At 40.9% G+C, this 26,410-nt stretch overlaps 1 protein-coding gene across 2 annotated transcripts in view; it reads left to right on the top strand.

Annotated features, from left to right (window-relative positions):
- Positions 1-26,410, top strand: part of LOC111866829 (DNA topoisomerase 3-alpha) — a 130,916-nt gene that overhangs the window by 40,418 nt on the left and 64,088 nt on the right. For both annotated transcript variants that reach the window (XM_023856126.2, XM_023856124.2), the window contains 7 exons: positions 2,631-2,811; positions 4,060-4,167; positions 6,620-6,729; positions 9,820-10,024; positions 12,135-12,406; positions 16,213-16,470; positions 20,909-21,062. In XM_023856126.2, coding sequence (XP_023711894.1) covers positions 2,631-2,811; positions 4,060-4,167; positions 6,620-6,729; positions 9,820-10,024; positions 12,135-12,406; positions 16,213-16,470; positions 20,909-21,062 — 1,288 coding nt within the window. The remainder of the gene's footprint in view (positions 1-2,630; positions 2,812-4,059; positions 4,168-6,619; positions 6,730-9,819; positions 10,025-12,134; positions 12,407-16,212; positions 16,471-20,908; positions 21,063-26,410) is intronic.

The following is a 26,410-nucleotide window of genomic DNA, read 5'->3' as shown; positions in this document are numbered from 1 at the left end:
TTGTATGGGTACCTCTCGTAAGCCCGCCGCCTCAGGTTTCCTGTTCGCTGAGGCCGGCTTTTCTCCTTCTGGACGTGCCTCTGTTTCTCGGCAGGCCATCGTCACTCTGACCGGTATCACTGTGGGGACCTCCTCTTGTGCCGCCGCAGGTTTCGTGTCCACTGAGGCTGGCTTTCCTTCTTGTAGACGTGCCTCTATCTCTTGACAGGCCGTCATCTCATTATGATTGGCATTCACCCTTTTGATGGTGAGTGGGTAGTGTGGGGGCCTTAATGCATATGCCGGCGTCCGCCCTCCTTCGCCGGCCGTCGCTTGTTTCCTGTCGGTTGGGTACCCTTCCTGTTCGTAGGGGCAGGTATTCGCGAAGTGGCCCAGTTTTCCACAACTCCAGCACCCTGATTGTCTTCCGTCTCCTCGTTGGGTGGCGTACAATCGGTACTTCCGGTATGTCTTGGTGCTACCTTCGTGATGTCTAGCTGCCATCAGTACCGCTTGCAGCTCTACCGCTCGTCGGAGGGCCTCGTTTACCGTCTTTTCACCTCCTAGCAGCAGCTGGAACCTTATATCGGCATCTCGTATTCCGTAAACGAAGGCTATTCCTGCCTCCCTTCCTATATGGTCTTCAGGTAGATTGGGGTAGGCACGACGGGAAAGCAGTTCAATGGCCGTGGCAAAGTCTTGCAGGGATTCCCCAGGTTTCTGGGTCCTTGTTCTTAATTGGCAGCGGTAGGCAGCTGCAAAGTGTTGGACCCCGAAACGGTCCTCTAGAGCCTGAAGAGTTTCCTCATAGGTCGTATTTGTCGGAATGCCGGGTAGTATTTCCGCCGCCCGACCCTTCAGGGCAGTAATTAAGTATGTCGATTTTTCCCGCTCCAATCATTGGTTGTGTTCGGCCACGGTCTCGAATTGTCACCAGAACACGCTCCACGTTGAATTCCCGTTGAATGTCGGTGGCTGAGCCGTGCTGGCGACGATCGTTGACGTATTTCCCCGCTCTGCCTTCAATTGCACTATGTCCAACCGGGCCTGGAACTCGCGTTTGGTTTCGTCAATTGCTGCGCAGGTTTCGTTGAAGTTTTTCGTCAGGTTTTCCTGGAGCTTATCTGTCCTTGCGCAGAGGCACACTTCCACTGACTGCAGTTCCCTTTGTGTTTTTCCAGTTCTTTCTGTAAGCTCCTGAAGCCTTTCGTCCGTCNATATATACTATGTACACTGTAGCAGCTACATGAGAGTATACACCTGATGATGACCATTTACAGCCAAAACATGTAGTGTAGAAGAAAGGAAGACAAAAGAACTACAGTAAATTGTTGCACTTAGGACGGAGTTTGTGTCATATATTAGAAACATATAGTTCATTATGATCAAAGCAGTACTGATGAACTGAGTGCTGTTCAAGATACCAGACCCTTTGGATCCTGAGTATTTTAGCTCTGATATTGAAGACATATCATTGGTCTTTCTTCGAGAGAAAGGATGTTTTTTATTTAAATACATTCCTTTTTAATTTTTTGTGTCATATACTGTGGTATATTATTAATGTAATTGTGTTTTATAGACTTCAGTCACATGTATTTAAAACATTCTGTATGTGATACATTAAAGATTATTTATTCATCTGCCTCTTGCTGTTTTTATAGCTACAATTCATATAACTTAAAAACTGGTCAGTAATATATATTTTTTGTTTGTATCTCATGCTTCAGTGAGACTAGTGAAGGTAGTCATTTTATTTTTAATCAGTGGGCTGTAATACATTTTCTGTACTGTGTTGCAGCTTTGAACAGAAGCTATATTTCAAGTTTATTTTCAAATTATAATCTTATAGTTTTCATTATGTAATACTGTTAANACACACGCAGTCACAGGAGCAAGAAACAACACAAAGCACAATAATACACGATAGTGAAAGAGTGCTCCAACAGAAGAGGATAGATGTGACTCGCGTAGTGAGATACGACGTAGGGAAGAAAAAATTCCTGAACAATTTTAATATTTTTAACATTTAACATTTATCAATATATATGATATATATGATAAATATATATTTTAGTTATTTTAAGATGAAGACAAGGCATGCAATGAACTAGTTTAGCGTAAATTGAATAAGCACCTGAAGATGGCACTTTTGTGCGAAACATGTAGTGCGAGTGAGAGGAGGAGATAGATGAGTGTATGCACTGGAAGACGGTTAAAATAAATCATGGTGTTAATTGATGTTACTGTCAACATTCGAAAGGCAGATGTTGAAGAGTTCTTCACAGACAGATCGGACATTAAAAGACATTGTGTACTCTACCTGTTCTGCTGATATTATGTAAGATGTATACTGTAATATGTTTATACTGGTACATTTTCAGCAGAAGGTACTAGAAATGTGCAGTAGATAATACAGTCAACCCATCAGAAACATCATAGACACACAGTGAAACCGCCATTTAATCTTCCTGAAATCTGTAAATGTTCTCTCATTTAACATTCAATTCCAATGATCCTGAGTCAATAATTTCAATGTTAGATTTCCTCCATTTAGGATTTTTGTCAGTTTAGTGTTCATATCCACAGCTGTCCAAAGAAGCTTTACTGGCGGTTTGACATTGCATATAAGATTATTTTTCCATATGTTGTAGGAAATGGAGAAACTTGGATCCAGAAAACTGAAAATGAATGCCAAAGAAGTAATGAGGATAGCAGAGAAATTATACACTCAGGGATTCATCAGTTATCCTCGTACAGAAACTAACATTTTCCCAAAGGAGCTGAACCTGCGTAACCTGATTGAGTTGCAGGCACAGGATCCTAACTGGGGAGGTGACTTACTTTGCAGTTATTGATACTCACAGCTTTAAAATTATTTTTTGGCACAGTAATCCTATAAAAATTAGGAATAATAGTATGATATTACAAATTCAGCTGGGTGTGTTAGTTGTGAAAACATTCCCTACAGAGTCTCATGTCACAAGTGTTACACCAGTACACAGTTTTTAACACAACACACAATTTATGTGGTTTCGATTTCTTCGCAGTTGGTGGAATCTTGCTTATAAAATTTCTTTCTCTTAGACTGGGCACTGTTTTGTCTGATGAATGTTGACCCAGCACTTTGTGTTCTACAGCATTATCATATTTCACAGAGTCCCTCAATTAACTTAATTCTGATTGACAACTGATCTATTCCTATCCTTATGCTATTCCTACCTATCATCACATTCAGAAATGTTCTTTTTGTCCCATATAGCTTTGCATATTCTTCCAATGAACGTTTGTGCTTTCCTCGATTTTGTCACTTACCATAGAATTGAGAGAAGCACAAACATCCATTTTCATTGTCAAATTCAAAATCTGATAAGACTTTGATCTGATTCTGTTTGAAGTAAATATATACTTCACTGGTCATGACACAACACAAGTTGCCACTTAGCTGCTTGCGGCTGGCCTTGACTGCTAAAACAAGACAGCATGATGCATAGTTATAGAACAAAGGGGAATTACAGTATCGTTCATATTGTGAACTGTTTGTTGTTTGCTACATAGCAGTCATAACACACTTCTTAAAAGTTAGCATCACATCTCAAAGTCATAGATTCTCCACGTGTTTTCTCATGGTTACAAATTCCAATCTAGAAGCAGCACTGGTCAGAATATGCCTAAAGAGAATCGTCTTTTCATTTGATCAGCATGCAGGAGAGCACACAGTATCGCTAGAATTCCCCTAAGGGTGGAGATAGATTTGTATCTATGAAGTAGAAAACTTTTTCAAAGAATTCAAATGTATTACAACTACCGCGGGAAGTTCAAACTGGGATGAATATACGAAATGATAGCCTGAAATGTCCTCTTTAATTTCATACCAAAAGAATTACTTTACATGAAAAACAACAGTTCAAAATACGAGCTGAAACTTAACGCTGCACTATGCATGCCATGGACTGACTTTGGCAACATGTGACAGAAGACGCTGGGGTGCCATGCGCAGACTACGGCACTGAAGGGTTAGTAACATTCTATGTCTAAATTCTGAATCATTACATTTTATATTTCAAGTTAATTGTTCCACAGAATTTGCAAGTCGTATCCTGCAGCAAGGTCCGAATCCTAGAGCAGGCAAGAAGTCAGACCAAGCTCATCCACCTATTCATCCTACAAAGCATACTACATCTTTACAAGGTAACTAAAAGTGAGTCTCCATATATGCATGTCTTCAGTATTTTGTATGCATGAGCACTTACATGTATGTTCGTGTTCCACTATCTGTAACTGGTCAGTGAAAGCGATTTAAGATTTTATACACTGCCGATTTTCTGGCTATGAAAAACAAAAGAGCTGTGATCACTATTAGCCTCCTTCCAATAGACATGGTAGTGCAAAGGAAGACCAGGAGAAGTTTTTTGAAGTTGGTTGCAGTTTTGAATAATGTGATGATGAGAAATTAGATGGTGTGTCAGGGACCGGATGTGATTTTTTATTGAACCAGAATGTGAAAGAAGCCTCACTCCTTAGGGCTTGACAGGTGATAGGGGGTTGAAACATTATGTCTGGGTTTACCACCTATTTCCTTATATTGTGACACATTGCTGGTTATTTGGTTGGTATTTTGACATATTTTCCATATATGATGACATTCACTGAAAAACCATAAGATTGGCATGCAGAATGAACTAAGCAGTTGGATGTATGACTTAAATTCAGAAGTTGCGTAGTTGAATTCCAGCTGAAGAACATCATTGTGATAGGTTTTTCACCTCTTGATCACCTGCTTGATCCTGAAATGACAATTTTATTGGGAAAGGACTGATTTTGTTTGAATAGACATGTGAATGCACAAAGCATTCTATCGGAAAGTTCCTGAACTAGGTCAGAAAAGAATTCTGGCTTAATTTATCCAATTTTTGCTGCCATCCCCTTGGGAACATATACAGTGACCCCGATTGTTTTTTCCACGCTTGAAAAACACTGTGGAAGTGTGTCAAGTATCGCTTGTGATTCCCTTTGGATGTCAGTAAGTAAAAAGTAAAAAAAGTAAAGGTATCCCTGTAACAGACTGTGGAGGTTCACAGGGTTGTGAGATGTTGAGGCTCCCACATTTTCTAGACATTCGGCTCACAGATGGCGGTAAGGTTGTCAGCCTTATGCGTCCACCGCCCTTTATCCCCAGGAATATTCCTGGTACTCATTTCTGTTAGAGGCTGAGTCGACCCCAGGCCCATATTACGGCTGGAAGGATTAGGTCAATTGAAAAAATCCACCTCATCAGGATTTGATCCCATGACCTTCCAGCTTGTAGCATAGTGCCTCAACCAACTACACTACTGTGTGCCCCCCTTTGGATATCAGACACTGTTTCAAAACATCATACCTTCAGTTTCATTTTCAATTTGGGAAACAAAGCAAAATCACAGGGGGCTATGTCCAACAAGTATGGAGGATTGGGTGCGATAACCGTGTTTTAGTCACAAACTCTGTGGTTTTCAGGGATGTATAGGTAGGCACATTGTCATGATGAAGGAGCCAGTTGTGATTGCTTCTTTCTCATCGCACATTTTCTCTCAAGCATCTTAAAACATCATAGTAAAAGTCAGAGTTGACCATAGTGTTAGCAGGAGCAAATTCACGGTGAGCAATCCCCATCACATTGAAAAAAAAACAAACAATGAGCATGCTTGTTGAACTCTGGACCTGCCGCACCTTTTTTGCTTTTGGTGATATAGGCTTTTCCACTGTGACGATTGTTGCTTTGTTTCTTGATCATAACCATAAATACAACTTTTGTCACCTGTTGCGATCCTAGGGATAAAAATTGGGTCCACGTTAGCCTTCTCTTGTAGCTCAAGACATACATTTATGTGCCACTGCTTTTGATCATTTTTCAAGAGTCGGGGTACGGACTTCGCTGCAATGCGGCACATGTTCAGATTTTCTCTTAAGATCTCCTGGCAAACTCCATAAATGATTCCAGCGATGTCTGTGAGCTCATGGTTTGTTCAGTGGCAGTCTTCATGGATGAGTTCTCGAATTTTTTCAACATTTTCTGTCATTTTGCTGGTGCTTCACGCAATACTTGATGCAGACATTTTCCTTGATTTTGCCAACCATCACAGACAAAATAAAACATGAAGACGAAAAAACACTCATGTAAAAACAGTGGGTGTTCAAAGTGCAGTGTCATGTGGCAGACTGATGCAATAGGCTTTCGGAAGTGTGACCTTGGCCTCCCCTCTCATCTTCTTTCACCAAGGCAGTTACAACAATAACATTCAGGGAACTTTCCAGTAGCTCTTCATACAAGCAATCAAGGTTTTGCACACAAAATTCCATTTAAAAGGTGGTATTTGGCGAAGCGTCAGTGGTCCTGTGTTTTATGTGGATACAGTTAATTCTGAAATGTTTGAGACAGGTTCTGTAAGTTCATTATTGCTGCAGTCATACCACCACAGCTGTCCATGTAGGAAAGTTTGCAATTCATGCAGTGATCATATTTAGTGGGAAGTCAGTGCTCCAGAACAGTGACCGAATAATCTCCCTGCAGTAGTCTGAAAGTTCTCTTAGACTTAGGTTGTGGTAGTGGTAGTTCTTTATGTACAGGCTGTCCTATATAAATACAGTATATCTTGTGTTTCAGGAAATGAGAAAGAAGTGTATGAATTTGTGACACGACACTTTCTTGCATGCTGTTCAAAAGATGCCGAAGGACTGGAAACGATTGTTGATATAGATATTGCTGGTGAAAAGGTGAAATTTTATGTAATAATCTGAATAACTGATTGAAAGAATGAAGTGAAAAATCTGTGTATTTACAGGTTGTTTGCTGTGAATGAATGAATGAATGAATGTATAAGGGGTGGGCCTTCTCGGCCCTTGCACCATGACCCACAGTGATCTGTTGTGCTTCCCCTTTTGATTATCCCCTCATCAATCCTGCACTTCAAATGAAGCATAGGGTTCTGTATGTGGGGGCATAGAAATAGTCACTTGCTTACATAAAATATTGACCCAAGTGACGTAATCTTAAATAAGCTAAGGCCTCACTTTCACACAGGATATGTGTGGCTGTTTCATTTTCTTCTTGACACCTCTCACAAGTGGGACTATTACTTAGTCCCAGTTTGAAGAGGTGTTCTTTAAGGTGACAGTGTCCTGTAAGGTAGGCCCACCACCCATCATAGCTGGTTCCTGTTTAACTTTAACAGTTCCTCCGCTCTTTTAGCAGAGGGTCCTCGTATGAGTACCTTTGCTTGCCTGAGTCCAGTCAAGGATCCCCAGTATTTCTTGTAAGGTTGTTTACTAACTACCATATCTTATTTCAAGTTTCAGCAAAGTTGCTAGTAAGTATTATATAGTGATGTGGTAAACTCCTGATTATGTGGTATCCAAACTTCTGTAATTTTCATCCAACCAACAAATATTTCAAAGAAAATTTGCCATTTTTATAATCTTACCCAAAAACAGATTTGCAATGCACATATGTTCACCTGCCACTAGCAGCACTACATGACATCCTCCCTTACATAGGTGCCATCACAGTAAAATCTAGTTGACTCTGTGATCGTGTGCCTGTATATATGTGTGTGTGTGCGCGCGTGTGCGTGAAATATATCACCCACCCATTTACTGTGTCACCAAGGAAGAGTCCCATGCGAGAACTAAAGTGAAAACTTTTTTTTTGACTTCACATTCGGTCTCTGTCAGAGGTTTTATGTTGCAACCTAAAGATTTATGTAATCAACAGACCACATTTCCCATACATGCTTGATATAGACAGTGTCACGCAACTTCAAACAAGGCCCCGCATTCCTAGTTAAATCCCGCGCATTAGCTTGTGGTGGGAGGAGTTTCTTAACACTCGCTGTTCCACTGGCCACCTCTCACTTCTCACATCCTCCACCCCCTTGTCCGAAATTTTTCTTCTGCGCATTGAAGGTTACTCTTGGCCTTGTTCGAAGTTACATGACACTTGCTATAACAGCGAGTTTATTGTCATGTGAAATTGGTTCTTAAAGAGGTATAAGTATGTGGGTTGGGTTTGTCTGTCTATCTGAATACCATTGGTAGGCTGTATATGATAATGAATTTTTGGGTTTCATGAAAGCTGAGGAATTATTTGACCTAGTGGTAACTTTTCCCATAGGTGTCTGCTTGGAGATAGTGTAATTCCATATTTACTTGAATACCCCACACCATTGAATTAGTCATGTCCCACATGCTTTGAAAAATATAAAATTAAGAAAATATGTGAATTTACTGCAGTATCAGAGTATACCAGTGAAATGTCCATTGAAAATCTGACAGGAAAATTTGACAATTTTAAATTTTTGCAGAAATTTAATATTTCTATAGTTTTAAGACATTTTATTTTAGTTTCTTAGATAATGGAAAGAGATCCAGATTTTGGTGTGAATTATATGGTACGTTTAATGCAAATCTGAGTGGCTAACATTCAGGAAACACCACTGATGTCCTAAGTGGCTGAAATGTTCCTGGTTGAAAATGAATGCTCTGTGGTGTTTTGATGTTGTAAGGAAATGTAGTTAATGAGCCCGCCTGGTGGAATCTATTCGGGTGATCATACAGTTGAGTCCTAATAGTTAAAAAAAAAACTATCCCTGTGCCGGGCCGTGAAGGCCCATAGGGTTGTGAGATGTTGAGGGTCCCACATTATCTAGACCATCAGCTCAAAATTGGCGGTAAGGTTGTCAGCCTTAGGCGCTGGCCATGATTTACTCCCCAGGAAAATGATTTAATTAATTCCTGGTACTCATGTCTGTTAGAGGCTGAGTCAACCCCAGGGCCATAGTGCAACTGGAAGGATTATGTCAATTTAAAAAATCCAGTGACCTAATCAGGACTTGAACCCGCGACCTCCCAGCTTTTAGCATAGCCCCTCAACCAACTACACTACCACGTGCCAGGAAACATGTTTTTATTGTTTTCAGTTGTAAATATATTGCATATTATTATCATCATTATCATCTCATCCTATTTCTTCTTTCATAACTTACAGGATCCCTGAAAAGGGGTATCTTCCTTACATTTTTCTCACAATTCCACTTTTCCTTCTGAAAATAACATTGGATCTTTGGAAAGGGTTGTTATTGCTCAGTATTCTGTGTCCCAATTTTGAAGAAAAGCTAGTGTGTCTCTTGAAAGGGTCATTCTACTATGCATCTTTCCAGTTAGCCTGAATCAGGTTCCTTCCTTTATCCCCTCTCCTTTGGTCTCGTGACTGCCTTCCTTGTAACCTGCCACCTATATACCAACCAGCTGCTGAATCTCTAAACTTCAGCCCTGAAGGTGAAAGTAAAATGTTCCTCTCAAACTTCAGTATCTGCCTACAAGACCGTAAAGTGCCATAATGCAGGAGACCTCAATCTGAATTTGTGAATATAGTTTTGACACAGATTTTCTTAAACAGTTCACTTCTTGTGTCCTGCAAATTTTTAAAAGTCAGGCATCCTTTTTGCATCAAGCAGCTGAGATAGCTCAGTTGGTATAGTGATGGGCTAAGTGCTAGATTGCCAGGGTGAAGGTTTTTTTCTCAATTTTGCAGTGTCCAATCTGGTTCTGGGGCCCACTTACCCTCAATTGCAGTGGGTACCAGTGGCTCATCCCCTAGGGATAAAGCAGGTGGGCATGAATCTAACCATTCACCTCCATCTAGTGCCAAGGTCAAGAATGGTGGAGCTATACCGCCACTCCCTCATATGTCTTCATGACATGTTGCTCAATTAATTAAGTACAGGGACAATTTTACCTCTACCTTACCCTTCAGTATAAAGTTAAGTTAAATGTAAAACTGTTATTATTTGTGTTTTCCTTTCATAGTTCGTAGCAAATGGTTTGATGATTATTGCACGTAACTATTTGGAAGTATACCCATATGAGAAATGGAATGCTAAGGAGATTCATATATATGAATCTGGACAGACATTTGAGCCAACAAGTATTGAGATGACAGATGGAGAGACAGCTGCACCCCATTTACTGACTGAAGCAGATCTCATTGCTCTAATGGAGAAACATGGCATTGGTATGGTTTGTAGCAACTGAATATGCTTTCATGCCTGTATGTGATGCTCACTGATGTTACTTTGAAAATAAAATTACAGACATGAATGTTGTATGGTAGCTTGGCATAGTCATTATGGGTATTGCTGATTAATGAAGCTGAAAATGAAGAGATGAAGACAAAAGGTAAATTGCAGGGAAGAATGGGCATATGTCTTAAAGGGGCTAGGGTTTGTAGAAGATGGTAGAACCAACAGGTAATCAAATATTGTGTGTGTTAAGAAATTAAACAGCTTGAGCACGTCTTATTTAAATTGCAAAATTTCTTCAGTAACAGCTTCAAGGTTGCATCTCTAACTTTCTAATTTTTCTTATATATATTTTAATGTTTATGTTTTGTCTTTCATTTTGCCTTTTTAAGTATGGCTAATTTGATGGTGCATTATGTTCCTTTTTCATATTTACAGATTTTTTGTTTGTTTCTTGTATTATTTGGTGTCTGTTCAGGAATATCACTCAAGTCACTCAGAAAAATGAATTCTTTAGTTCACAGAGTAGATAATGAAAAGTTCAGTCCAGTGTGACATACGAGTTTACAATACTTCAGTCCTCATTCGCCTTACATGTTTCGATTCAAAAGAATCATCTTCAGAGGCGCACCACTATGATAAGGAAACACTCACATAAGATATGTGTACACACAACACAGCACGCACGTGAACTACACTACTAATAATAAGAACATAATACCAAGAGAAATAAACGACATCTCCCACCATCAGGAAGAAAACAACATGACCCAATGTCAGCTCAAGATATTTTAATATAATAACTAATTGTTTACATGGAAATTTTAATACAATTTTAAATACATTGGGAGGCTACAGTATGGAAAAGTGAACACCATATTGCGTGCAGTGAAAAACCCCAGTCAGAATAACCGGGAAATACACTAAAAGAAACTCATCATAAGTAAATCTACACTTCAAGAAGTGCCATTGTGAGTGCCTAAGATAAACATCAAAATCAACCGTGATAACAAAATTTATATAGAGAGCATTAGTCATATCTAAAGTGCATATTGTTAAAATATCTTATATGACAGTGTTTCCTTATCGTAGTGGTGCGCCTCTGAGGATGATTCTTTTGAATCGAAACATGTAAGGCGAATGAGGACTGAAGTGTTGTAAACTCGTATGTCACACTGGACTGAACTTTTCATTATCTACTCTGTAATTAATAGTGTGATGGACCAAAATGAGACAAGTTAAATCTTTAGTTCACTTTGTGTTATTCACATTTCATAACCATGCAGGATGGTAGAGACTGCTATTCCTGTTATGTGTGTGTATATATATATATATATAATTCTTTCAGTTGCTGTACTTTAAATTATATCTCAGTGTTCACATGTGGGTCTCTGGTATGTGACACCATGTGGTCTTGTAGACAGATACCAACATTGTCACAACCCAGAAGCCCTCCATCTGAACAGTCGCCACCATGAAAGCCTCAGAACTTAACATACCTCTTATGTTTTACTATTGATATGAATTTCATTGTTATGAGACACATATGATAACTTAAGACGTAAAAATTTAAGACTAGTTCTATGTACTTGTCACAGTTTTATTGCATACATTATGCTTTTCCTTTATACGAATTTTCTTGCTGAACTGAAAGTGTGTATTCTTAGCATCACAATTTTAGAAGCCTATTGTTTTGTTCTTATGTTTTCACAAGAGCACAGACATGTCAGAGTTGATACTAAAATTAAAGTTCATTAAATGAGATGTGAGGTTCTCACAGCAGTAACTGTGACAGTTACTGCCTCCTGGGGTGTGACGCCATTACCAGGGCTTTGGAGGTACTTCCTGCCTCCATTTTCAGCCTTTACCCTAAGCATGGTGACAGCAGGTTTCTCCAAAACATTGTTGACAGTCTAGGATGTCACAATCCGTGAGAGAGTAATCTTCAAAACTAACATTGTTAGTGAAGAGTGTTTTCTTCCAGAATGTTATGCTTGAGAAACTGACATCTAACATTTTTAGAGATTTTGGTAATTCCTCCTCCTCCTTCTTCTTGATTTGTATCAAGATGATGAAGATATAATATGAAGCTGTAATTGGCAGGAACGGATGCTACCCATGCTGAACATATCGAAACCATTAAAAGTCGTATGTACGTGGGGTTACAAGATGGCTCTCATTTTGTTCCTGGTGAGCTGGGAATGGGTTTAGTGGAGGGCTATGACAGCATGGGCTTTCCCATGTCTAAACCAAATCTGCGGGCTGAGCTTGAAGCTGATCTCAAGAGGATCTGTGATGGAGTCAAGGATCCAAAACTTGTTCTTGCAGAGCAACTTGCCAAGTACAAAGAAGTATTCCGAATGGCTTTGCAACAGGTAGAGTATGGTGGTGTTGCAGGAAATGCCTCCATTTATGTTCTTACTGACTTCCTGGCCCTTCTTTTTCAAGTAATATGAATCCATTTGGAGGTGTGAAGATCCATATGAAGATTCAGCTGTGGATTAACATTATGTTAATGAGAACAGTAAGTTGCACATTGAACCTATGGGCTTCGATTCATGATGGGTTCTGTATTCTCAACATTCCCAAAGTCTTCACTTTGGTAAGAGTGGAAACTTCAGTTTGTGTTCAGAAAATTTTGCATTTCTATCTTACCAGGAATTAAACCTGTTTTTGTCTGAATGGGAGTCCAGTTCTTCACCCCTGTACTACCAGATCCCAAGTAAAGGGTTGTTTTCTGTATGCTGAGGATCTGCATTATATGTCCCATGTTTATGTATCCATTGAAGTGTAATTTTCCTCTAGTTTGTAAAATATATCTTCTCCAGAACACAACTTGTGCTGAAGTCTAGCATGAAATGAAGTGTTTAAGTCAATAGTTAATAAATAAATGTTGTTCAAGTGCAGATATGAGAGTCCCTGATCTTGTCATCCTGGACAATTCAGTATTTTTTCTCCTCAAACCCAGTAACTCCTTTCATAATAATGAACATACATAATGTCTTGAGGCATACTGTGACTGTAATTGTCATTTGTTCCTTTCAATTGAGTATTACTTCGCTATTCCTTATAAAGTAATTGACAGTGGCCATAATATTTGTCTAGGTTGAATTGTTTTTAACTGATGTTAGCTGAAACATACAAGGAACACACAGCAACGCTTGATACGCACAGTGTAAAACAACACATCTAATGTGACAGAAACAGCCGCAATTCAGAAAGATCAAATAGATATGAAGAAATATCAACGACATATCTTGGGAATACTATATGATTAGCATACAGTGAATTAGAATCCTTAAATAAGTGTTGCCTGAAGATGGCCTTATAAGGCCAAAACATGTATCAGCATTACAACAAATTTATATATATTTTAATAATTTTAATAACATTTTATACATTTAACGATTATTGTATGAATTTCATTTCATGCATCCTGTTGTTTACATTCCCTACAGAACAGACAATACTTTGTAAGATGAGGCACCGACTAAATAATTAACATTAATATTACTACATCTACATCACAAGCCTCCAATACATTTTTTATATATACTCAAAATATAGAAAACTCCAGTTTGTCCGTGGGAACGCCACAAAATTACAAAAACCAACAACTGACTCGATGAAGTAAAGCATCAATCGAAGAATTGTATTCTTATTTTATACTATAACTTTTGTTTTATTTATTGTATTTTTACATCAAGTATTTTATATAATTAATAATAATGTACTCAATTTTACTAGTACTGCAGTTCAGTGGTGTATATATTGTTACGTGGATGGCACAACAGGAAGTAGGGGTCACCTGAACTCTGCGTTTCCACGAGTGACATCACATACTCCCACTTCTATCATTATGCAACACTTGGTAAACACCCTTCCCCATGAGGCTGTGATGTCACGCAAGAGGCGAGCCCATGCAAGGACTGTTGCTAGGCATTCGGTGAACACAACTTGGCAACAAGGAAGCGAGGCGTTTTCCCGTTGTCCTGCTGAGAGTTTATAAGAGAACTACACTGCCTCAGAAGTCAGTTAAAATGTGGCCGCCACCAAAGTTAGTTGAAATAAAGCAAGACGCTAAACAAAGCAGAGAGAAACTACTGTGTCACCCGACGAGAACTACTTGCCATAGTGAGGACGCTGGAACATTTCCACAAGCACCTATATGGACAACAGTTCCATCTGCGCAAGGACCACTCTGCACTTACCTGGCTCATGAGTTTCAAGAACTTAGAAGGACAAACTGCGTGTTGGATACAGCGCCTACAAGAGTACAACTTTACTTGTGAGCATCGTCAAGGCCGGAAACATAACACCAACGCCCTTTCTAGACGATCCTGCCAAGAGCAATGTGCGCACTGCCACAAAGTTGAGACACAGGCAGATGTAAAGCAAATACGCACTATTGGAACCATACTGGCAGCCGGTTGGGACCCGATTACCCTAAGAGAGGAACAGCTAAATGACCCAGACATAGGGCTTATTCTACAGGAAATAGAAACCAGACAATGACCGGAATGGCAAGATATCGCGGATCGGAGTCCCATGTACAAAAGCTACTGGGCCCAATGAAAATCGCTTGCTGTGAGAAACGGCATACTAGAGCGCAACTGGGAATCCGCTAACAGAAGATATCAAGTAGCCCAGATAATTATTCCTCGGAGCAGGGTGAAGGACGTTCTGAGCGAACTACATGGTGGACCATCAGGAGGTCACTTGGGTGTTAACAAAACCCTGAGTAAGGTTCGGCAAAGATTCTACTGGAGCCAAGCAAGAGCCAATATTGAGAAATGGTGTCGACAATGCGACATGTGCAGCCAGCCGGGACCGTGGACCAGGAATCATGAGCAAATGCACCAGTAAAATGTCAGGGCTCCCTCCGAGAAAATAGCTATTGATATCGTAGGGCCCTTCCCACAAAGCAACCAAGGAAACCGATACCTACTGATCACTATGGATTATTTTACTTTACTTTACCAAGTGGCCAGAAGTGTACACCATTCCAAATCAGGAAGCGTCAACAACAGCCTTAAGAAGGGAGCAGTGTGACATGGATGGCGCAACATGAAGTAGGGGTCACGTGAACTCTGCATTTCCACTAGTGACGTCACATACCCCCACTCCTATCATTACGCAACGCTCGGTAAACACCCTTCCCCGCAAGGCTGTGACGTCACACAACAGGCGAGCCTGTGCAACGACTATTGCTAGGCAGTCGGTAAACATGACTAGGCAACAAGTAAGCGAGGCGTTTTCCCGTTGTCCGGCTGAGGGTTTATAAGAGAACTACACTGCCTAAGGAGTCAGTTTGAATATAGCAGCCGCCTAAAACAGTTGAATTGTAACAGTTGCTGAGTTCAGTTGTGGCGAGGGAATCATCAACGCGGGAAGAAGAATACAGGAATGTGTGATTAGAAGTGATAGTGTGAGAAGGTATTGGGAGTGTGAAATACAGTTACCCTGGTATAGCTCCGTATTGTACTGTGAATAAGTGAAGACAGAGTGACTAGATTATTGTGTAGGGTTGTAAATTATGTAAACCCTCAACAGTGTTATAATTAATTGTAGCTATGACTTATAGGTTGTTAAATAAACCAATTAACAGTCTGAACAGCATCTTCAGTGGCAAAACACGTTACAATATGTTAGCCATGTATTTGCCTGATGATGGCTATTAATAGCCGAAACATGTAGCAGAGCCAAAACTAGGCACTGATCTTGATATAGTTGTGTTGTGACGGTTTTAATAAAGAAGTTGTAGATCATTGCATGAATTAAGTGTTAAATAATATTATCAATTTGTTGCATTATAAATGGAAAAGAAAAAGACTAAAAAATTAAACATATTTCATGAGATGGCTAGCACATCTTACTCTCTCCAGTCTTCATTTCAACCTTGATTTCTGAAGTTATATGATAAAATGCATTTGTTAATTGTCTTTTAAATCATACCAGCCCACAAAATAAAATTCTGAATGAACAACTGCAGTGTACTATCTCTGCTGCTGCTGATTTTTTTCAATGGTTGGTTTTTATTTGCAATAAATAAACTTCAGGAGCTGTAAGGAATGCATTGCACATATAGGAAGACTTCTTACTCCAAACTGGAATATGTCTTTTCAGTCTTGTTTTGCTTGAAGAAGAAGCACTGATACTTGTCTTACTAATGTTTTTGCAGGCAGAGAAAATTGATGAGGCCTTAGGTCGCTATTTGCAAGAAACAGCCCAAGAAGTTCCACCAATTCAGACTGAAGAACAAGCTGTCAATCAAACTGTGCTCAAGTGTCCTTCTTGTGGAATGGACATGATTCTGCGGAACAGGCGAGAAGGCATGGGAAAGTTCATCACTTGCATGGGATACCCAAACTGCCGGAATGCCGTTTGGTTCCTAGGCATTGTTGAAGATGTGGAGCTCAGTGGCGAGTCCTGCAGTGAGGTATATGATTCATAAGTAATTTCTTTCACACAATCGATGGAGAGAACAATTCCATTGGTAGAATTCTTAAAATATTTCTTTGTTGTGATTTCCTTGCCACGGTAACATTGTATAGCAGAAATAATGTTGGCAGACTTGTATTTTCATTTATGGGTAAAGACTAGTGTTCACCTTCACGTTGAAGTGGCCTTTTTTTCATATTTATAATACAGGACTACAGCAGATCTGAAATCTGTGTGTTTTTTCTACCAATTGTAGCAAACTGTACAGGATGTAGGAAACAGTGGTAGGATTTTGAGAACCGATATTTAGAAAAATGAGGAACATATTCAAGAAATTAATATTTTATTTTAAAATATGCCTCAGATAATTTTGAACATAGTTAGCAAGTTTTCTCATGTGCACTGCTCATTACCTGATGTACATACAATTAATATTCCAGTTCTTGCCATACATTCTGTATCATATCTCTTATTTCTTGCTCAGTGGCTTTTCTTCTTCTTCCTTTTACATAAGTCAGGGCTTCTAGGTTTGTCACGGAATTCAACCAATCCATCTACCATCCTTAAGGAAATGTTGCAATAAGAACATCTTGAAAAATGTGGCAGTGCACCATCTTGCTGATGGCTGCTCGTGAAACAGTTTTAGTGGAAGACTGTAAAGGTACAACACTGAATACGTGGTATGTTCAAAAAGTATTGAACCTTTGGTCGGCAGAAATACATTTATTGATTTGGAGGTACAAAACCCTAATCCCCTTCAAAGTAGTTGCCTTGGTAATACCCACACTTCTCCCAGCACTTCCGCCATTGTTGGAAACACTTCTGGAACGTGTCTTTTGGAATGGTGATCAGCCGGGCCTTCGCATTCCGCATGATATCTTCTCTTGACTCAAAGCAGGATCCTTTCAGCGGCATTTTCAGCTTGGGAAATACCCAAAAGTCACGGAGCCATGTCAGGGGAGTAGGAAGCCTGACAGGCCACAAGGATGTTGTATTTGGTGACGAAAGTCTGAATCAGATGCGCAGAATGGGCGGGTTTGTTATCATGATGGAGCTGCCAAGTTTTTGCTGCCCACAGATCCGGTCGTTTGCACTGCACAGCATCATGAAGGCGACGAAGGACCGCCTGGTAGTATTCCTTTGTGATGGTTTGGCCTTGTGGTGCGTACTCATAATGCACAACCCCACGGGAGTCGAAGAAAATGGCCAACATGACCTTGACATTGCTGCAGACCTACCATGCTTTGTTTGGCCTTGGGGTTGTCTGATGTTTCCACTGTGACGACTGTATCTTGGTTTCTGGGTCATACCCATAAACCCACGACTCATCGCCTGTGATAACGGTGTTCAGAAAATTGGGGTTACTGTTTGCATTGTCCAGCATGTCCTGTGTGATTTCCAGACGGCGTTGCTTCTGCTCCAGTGTTAGCAGTTTCAGTACAAATTTCACGGACACTCTCCTCATGCCCAAATCCGCAGTCAAAATTGAGTGTACCAATCCAATGCTTACCCCTATCTTATTTGCAAGTTCTCGGACTGTGATACGACGGTCCTCCATGACCAGAGTCCGCACTTGCTCAATGACATTCTCATTTCAGCTTCTTGAGGGTCTGCCTGAACGCGGTTCGCTGTCCACTGATGTGCGGCCATCTTTGAAGTGGTTGTACCACTCCTTTATCCGTGAGTTGCTCATGGCATCGTCCCCGAAATCCTGTTGAATCTTACGAATGGTTTCCACTTGGGTATCGCCAAGATTTTGGCAAAATTTGATGCAATATCGCTGCTCCTGATGTTCCGTCATTTTACACCTTACTGGAATCCGACGAGCGCTCACTACACATCCTCACTCATAGGCTGACTGCCAGCGACTGACGCTTTCTGCGGGCAGGAAAAAATTTACGACTGCATGAATGTCCCCTCCACATCTCCATCAAAAGGAGCCTCCCGCGCTTGATTGGTTTACGCGGGAAAAAAGAAGGTTCGATACTTTTTGAACACACCATGTATAATGCCTATTTTGTACTTAAAGGTAGAGCCTCCCAAAATCGCACTTATTTTTCAGACACAGTGTGTTTACCCAAACATAAGAGAACCACCTCTTAAAATTTTAAATTTTCAGAAGATTATTTCAGTACTAGAACTGGCTAAGTTTCCATTTCACTGCTGGTTTGCATCTGGAGTTGAATAAGCACAGTTATATTCAAAACTGAATATGATTACTGTTGTGCTAACATTAATGCATTTTATTAATAATTGTACAGAATATTGTGGAGAAACTAAATTCAGGGAGTTGTCAGCATTGCCACTTCTTCCCACAGAATGCTATCTTCTGTTCATCCTTGCTGTTCCATATACAATGCTTCCTGAACTCACGGACGGTTGATTTTCTTCACTTTATTCTCTCCTAAGCAATCCATCAGTTTATGTTCCCTGCCAGACTTAATGGGCAGTTTTTGAATATGATGCCACTGAGTAGTTTCACTTGCATAGCCCCACCCCCTAGAATAACATACGATGTCAGCTTCCACCATCATCTTGTATAGAGACTGGAGCTGTTATTCTAAGTTTCACATAGCCAGTAGATTTTAGCACCAACTTTGAAACTTCAGCGTCAGTTGTGGATGTGATAGGCCTATCATTTATCTGCTGTTCCCATTTCATCTTGAACTGAGATAATGCCTCAAATTATGCCATGGCTGCTTTCTCCCAAATATTTTCCAGTTCATTATTCAGTAATCACCCTAACTTCTGCTACTATATAGTCTGATCTGCTGACAGTGGCTGAAGTAATCTTAACACGTTATGAATTTCTGAACATTATTGAACTTGCTCAATATATGATCTATGTAAATAGGGTGCTTTTCCTGTGTAAGCTTCGTCCATGGTTTAGAAGTGTACCTTTGAGGTAATGAGAATTATGAAATTTGTAAAAGTGCCTCTTTTAGTGAGTACCTGCAATATCCAAAAATGATTGATGTACATTATGTGTATTGTGCAAAGATTTAAAAAAATAATGTAGTTGTTGCAGTATTTTGTTGTGTGTTTTCACCGTGAAAAGTTGCAAAAATGCACATCCCAGTTTCACCATGTTTACCCATCCATCTGTCTCCATGTAAAAATTTCCAGATGAATTTTCATGAAATATGTTTTTTTGGAGTTTTACCAAAGTTTGTTAAAACATGCCGATTCTGGTTAACATTGGAATGCAATAACAGCCACTTTATATGAAGACCAAACTGTGTTACTGCATGCATCTTATTCATAACATGCATATAACTTGCAACCTATTTATCAGAGCAAAAATCCTTTTGTACAAAAGTTGTAGATAGAAATGAAGGTCACACTTTGTGCCCAACACGTTTTTCATACAAATCATACACTTTTCGAGATAATTAAAATATATTTTATGCTGTCAGCAGGTAATAACAAAGAATAATTCAGCATTCTAGACATCTTTAGCATTATTTGAACTGAAGAGTTAAAAGATTTTCTTGTGCTTATATAACCCCTTGTCCTCACAATTACTATCTGGTGTTCATTGATCATGAATTAGAACAGGTCTATGTTTGTGTGCTGAGCTACAGGTTTGTGTGAATTCACTAGTCAGGCATATGATTATCAGATCTTGGAATGCAGATTTTCACTCCTAAACAAGACAGGCGCAAGGCGAGGTTTGTTTAAACTGTGTCTTTTCAGGCTGAAAGCTATAAATAGTGTGACATGGATGGCGCAACAGGAAGTAGGGGTCACATGAACTCTGCGTTTCCACCTTTGTGTAACATGGAAACCAACTGTTTATCAAGGGTCTGTCTTCATGGTCACTCATTTCCCAGCAACGGTTAGACATGTCACAGTAGCTTAGGACACAAACCTACAGTGACAAAAGTGCCAAAAAATTCCCTTGTTTTATATAAGACTTTTCTGATTATGTAACTTTAAGAAAATCACAGTACCAATTTTTCTTTCTTGTTATAAGCCATACCTGTCCTGTTGTGGCTGTACTTTACTCTGTTTCCATCTTCAGGTGAGAAGATGGGAAGGCACTTACTTAATTGGGTCCATTAGATAGAGACATTGTCAGTCATGGATTCAGGAATTGGAATTAGCACCCTCTAACAGACCCAGTTGAGTAGATGTCCCCTGACTCTTTCATCTGAGAATAGAAGTAGATTTGATTTCCAGAATGTTGTTTTCATCCAAATACATTGGGATGTTCTGGTTTTATTTTCCCTGAATTTCATCATGTATATAAAAACTTATTGAGGAAAATGATATTTTATTATTCCCAGATGGATTTATGTGTATGTGTGATTATTTTTAGAATCTGCAGCACATGAATGAATTTTTATGTCTGTAAATATTAGTTTAAATAGACATTCTTACTACCATGTAAGACAGCTAACTAGTTAAGTACAGTAGTGTGAATCGTATTTCAGTGTGGACCACATGTACAGAAACTGAAATTTAAGTTCCGGCGTGGCTCTTTGGTTCCATATTACCCTGACCATTATACTGGGTGTGTGGGTGGTTGTGACCCTCATTTCCTTGAATGTTTGGGCGTCAGATTGAGCTCTGTGAGATCTGTTCAAGGTGAGTTAAATTGCTCCAAGTTAATGTAAAGAATGGATTCACACAGTGAAAATATTGTCACATGATTAGATGACTAAGACGTGGGTTTGGATTGGTAATTGGATTTATTGACAACCTACAGGTCTTAACTACAAATAATTATTACACTCTTGCTGATTTACACAATTTATGATCACTCCACTCTAATCTTCTCAGTCTGCCTCCACTAGTCTTTACAGAAACACAGGAACTATAAAAGTCTACCTTAATCACACACTCCCAATACCACTGCACTATAACACACATGAAGTCTTCACAGGCTGATCTCTTGTACTTTTCTGTACTCCTAGTTCCCATTCATTGTCTCACTGCTTGCTTGCTTGTTTGCATGCTTGTGCCACTATTATTCGCTTGTAACTGCCCTGAACTTACTTTGTATCTGAATCCACTTCTCTTATGAGCACTCTGCACAGACCATGCTCAGAAAACTTAGTTCTGTTGTTACATAAGGCATACCACACAGAGAATAAATCACATGAATCCTAGCCAGTGTCTTCATTGGTGCACTGTTGCCTAGCAACGAGCAGTAACATTCGTCCACTGAGATATCTTCCATTGTTGCACGTTGACCATATTTACAGAGCTATTACATTTCAACGTGTTGATGAAATTTGTTACATTATGTTGTAGAAGTATTATTTGTGCATGTGAGCATACATATACATGTGGGGCTACTTCGGGATGAAGCTCATAATGCATACCAGTTACATAACATCAGTTACCATATAGAAAGATTGTTGCCTTCCTTTCAGTGCTATATCTGAACGGAAATAAAACACCTGTACTGAAGAATCAATCAGGATATGATCCCCTCTACAAAGTATAGCCCTTTCTAAGTAGTCTTGCCACAAAATTTCAAACTGTGTACACTGCAGATGAATTGCTTGCAACTAATGCATCTTGAGGATGCATATACTTCTCGATATATATGAAAGGGAAGCCAAATAAAAATAGAATGAAAATACAGGGTGGTTCAAATATGACCGGGACTGATTTGTGTGTAAACAAGCCGCACTGCGCAGCAGCTGTGCAACCTTAAGAGAGTGAAGCCACAACCTCCACCCTCCCTCTNCCGCAAACATCCATCACCAAGCCAAGCATTGATTGTGCAGACGCACTTATTCATGAGAATAGGCGCATCACTATCAAGGAACTTGGAGCAATGCTGTCCATCAGTGTTGGTAGTATAGAAGACATCGTGAAATACCACCTGCACTATCGCAAGGTGAATGCACGGTGGGTACCATGCACTTTGACGGACATGAACAAAATGGTGCGCATGGAAGCTGCCAGTCATCTCCTACAGCAGTTTGAAGACGAAGGTGATGCATTTTTTAAATCTGTAGTGACCACCGATGAAACATGAGTGCACTACTTCATTCCCGAGTCCCAGCAGTCATCATGCAAGTGGCAGCATACCAGTTCTCCCAAACCCAAGAGAGCGCAGAGGAGCCATTTGGCAGGAAAAGTGATGGTAACGTTCTTCTGGGACTGGCAGGGGTTATCCATGTAGACTTTCTGACATGCCAGAACAGTCAATGCAGCTTATTACTCAGACCTTCTGGCAACAGACGTGAAGGAAAAGATCCGATCCAAGTTGAACAGAGGTGGAAAGCAGGTAGCCTTCCTTCAAGACAATTCACGCCCCCATATAGCCAAAACAACAATGGAAACCTTCTGGAAATTGAAATGGAAACTTCTGACACATCTGCCGTACAGTCATGATTTGGCCCCACATGATTTCTACCTGTGCAGAAGGCTCAAATCAGACTTGCATGATATGCGGTTTGTGGACAACACCGTCATTCAGACTGTTCAGGAGTGGATATGCCTTCAACCACAAGCCTTTTTTGAAAAGGGTATCAGGATGCTTCCAGAACGTTGGAAAAAATGTGTTGACTCCAGAGGGGAGTATATTGAAGACTGACATGTGCAAGTAAGTGTTTGGCAATGATGGTTTAAAAAAGAAAATCAGTCCCAGTCATATTTGAACCACCTTGTATTTGGATTGTGTGAAACCAAAACAGAATACGAGTATGTCAGTAATATGAAAGTGTATGCCAGTGCCCACCCCACTGATCAAAATCATTGCCCATGCAGAGTTTTAGACAGTCTGTGAGCCATTAAAAGAATAAGCAGCATACAGTGTATGTTGGCAGGTAATTCCCAAGTCCTACATTTTCTGTTCATGTATTTCATATTATGAAATCTGAAATACATGAACATAATATGAATTATTACAGGAATAGTTTTGAACCATATTTTTTATTGCATAACTATCATTATTATAATAATTTTATAATTTTACTGTATTTTTGTACTTTGTATTATTATAGTGTAACATATTTGTCAAGTATCCAGCACTATTGAACCATCATATTGTAATGCAGTTCAGTAGTTTGCGAGTGTAATAACTATGTGTATGCCTGATGATGGCTTTAAAAGCTGAAACATACAGGGAGATTCACAAAGTTTTACGCCACTTAGGGAGGTAATTTGGAACAAAAATTTGTAATATACTGTAACGTGTTTCGTTACTGAAGACGCCGTTCGGATTGTTAACTGGTTTATTCAACAACCTACAAGTAACGGCTACAATTAATTATAACAATCTTGCGGGGTTTTACACTTTATAACCCTATAACCAAATCTGTTCACACTATCTTCAGGAGTCTTCACGTATTGATAACGCGGGAGCTATACAAGTCTCCCTGAATTACACACTCCAAATATAACTGTACTACAGCACTCACTAAGTCTCGAAAGCACACAATAAGTCTTCCGCTCACTGACTTCTTAGTTATCGCACATGCGTCTGTAACTCGTAACTTGCGAACTGAGAACTGTCGTCGGCGGCTGTGTAGGTCCCTTATAAACCCTCAGCAGGGCAACGAGAAAACAACCACGTGGTAGGCATCACTGTTTATCCGCGTTGCCTAGCGACCAGCGCGCTGGGACTCGGCTCTCTTTGGCTCCGCTCAGCACGACACCATGCGTTGCGCATTACGTCACCGTGGGGAGAGTGGCGGGGTGATGACTCGCCTATTACGAGAGCGCTACGTTACCGTCACGTGCTGCTGGGGAGGTAGGGGTCCTTGGTTGTGCAACATGTCACACTGCTCCCTCCTTAAGGCTGTTCGTCCCGAATAGCCTAACAGTGCTTCCCCCGTTCCTTTTCTTTGGAGGCTGTTCTTGCAGCATCTTCTTTGTGTCCTGCTACCGTTTCTGTTCTCCCTGTTGCTCCGCTTTCCAACCGCTGCATCTTCCCCCTTTTTATGGTTGCTCGTCTTGAGCAGCTCCATGATAAGGCGCGAACCGGTCGAGGTATACAGACAACATCCTCGACCTAGGGGTCTTCTGGATTCGGTATACCACATCATTTATCCGGGTCACTACTTTGTAAGGACCCTCCCATGATGCTTGTACTTTCGACGATTTCCCCTTTCTGCGGTTGGGCGATAGAGCCAGACTCTGTCGCCTTCGTCGTAACCTGCGGAGTTGGCCAGTTTATCGTACGTAGTTTTCATCTGGTCACTGGCAAGCTTCAGGTGTTGCCGGGCATAATTGTGGATGTCGTGCAGATGATCCACCAAGTCTGCTGCATAATCGGTTGTGGGTTGTTCTTTGTCTGGGGGTACTCCAAAGAGCAGGTCGCAAGGTAGTCGTACTTCTCGTCCGAACACTAGGCCAGCAGGGGTCAGGCCCGTAGTGTTGTGAGTGGATGCCCTGTAAGCTAGGAGAAAGAGGGGTACCCTCTCATCCCAGTCCCTTCGGTGCGATCTGACGACCTTCCGCAAGTGCTCCTCGATGGTCTTGACGTAGCGTTCCACCATTCCATCCGACTGTGGGTGCAGGGGTGTGGTGCGCGTCTTGCTTACTCCCAGGTGTTGCAAAACTTCTTTCAGTAGATGAGACTCGAAGTTACGGCCTTGGTCACTGTGCAACTCCCAAGGTATGCCGAAGCGGCAGAAGAAATTGGCAACCAGAACTTCCGCTATTGTTGAAGCCTCCTGATTCGGGATGGCGTACACTTCTGGCCACTTGGTGAAGTAGTCCATAGCGATCAGTAAGTATCGGTTTCCTTGGTCACTTCGTGGGAAGGGCCCTGCGATATCAATGGCTACTGTCTCGAAGGGAGCCCCGACATTATACTGGTGCATTTGTCCCCGATTCCTGGTCTGCGGTCCCCGACTGGCTGCACATGTGTCACACTGTCAACACCATTTCTCAATATCGGTTCTTGCTTGGAGCCAGTAGAATCTCTGCCGAACCTTATTCAGAGTTTTGTTGACACCAAAGTGACCTCGTGACGGTCCACCGTGTAGTTCGCTCAGAACGTCCTTCACCCTGCTCCGAGGAATAATTATCTGGGCTACTTGACGTCTTCCGGTGGCGGATTCCCAGTCGTGCTCTAGTACGCCGCTTCTCACAGCGAGCGATTTCCACTGGGCCCAGTAGCTTTTGTATGTGGGACTCCGGCAATGTTCTGCCATTTCGGTCGTTGGCCGTTTTCTACTTCCCGTAGAATAGGCCCTATATCTGGGTCTTTTAGCTGTTCCTCTCTCAGGGTAACGGTCCCAGCCGGCTGCCGGTGGGGTTCCAATAACACGTATTTGCTGTACCTCTGCCTGCGTCTCAACTTTGTGGCAGTGCGCACATTGCTCTTTGCAGGGTCGTCTAGAAAGGGCGTCAGCGTTGTTATGTCTTCGGCCTGACGATGCTCCGAAGTAAAGTTGTGCTCCTGAAGATGCTGTATCCAACGCGCAGTTTGTCCTACTAAGTTCTTGAAACTCATAAGCCAGGTAAGCGCAGAGTGGTCCGTTCGCAGATGGAACTGTTGTCCGTAGAGGTATTTGTGGAAATGTTCCAGCGTCCTCACTATGGCAAGTAGTTCTCGTCGGGTTACGCAGTAGTTTCTCTCTGCTTTGTTCAGCGTCTTGCTGAAGTAAGCTATGACACGCTCTCGTCCGTCCTGTACTTGAGAGAGAACTCCTCCAATTCCGACATTACTTGCATCTGTGTCCACAATGAATTTCTCTCCTGGCTGTGAGTAGGCAAGAATAGGGGCAGCACATGGGGCACCCTTTAGTGTCTGAAAAGAGGCCTCCACTTCTGGAGTCCACTGGAAGGGCTGTTTCTCTTCCGTTAGCCTAGTTAGTGGTTTCGCAATGTTGGAAAACCCTGAAATAAATCACCTGTAATACGCGCATAGTCCCAGAAAGCTTCTAACTTCATGTTTATCCTTCGGGGTCGGCCGTTCTCTCACGGCTTTCAACTTCTCCGGGTCGGTGGATACCCCTTCTGGTGAT

Source organism: Cryptotermes secundus, unplaced genomic scaffold (genome assembly GCF_002891405.2).
Source record: "Cryptotermes secundus unplaced genomic scaffold, Csec_1.0 scaffold515, whole genome shotgun sequence".
Taxonomy (NCBI): Eukaryota; Metazoa; Arthropoda; class Insecta; order Blattodea; family Kalotermitidae; genus Cryptotermes; species Cryptotermes secundus.
This window is presented reverse-complemented; position numbering and strand designations above follow the sequence as displayed.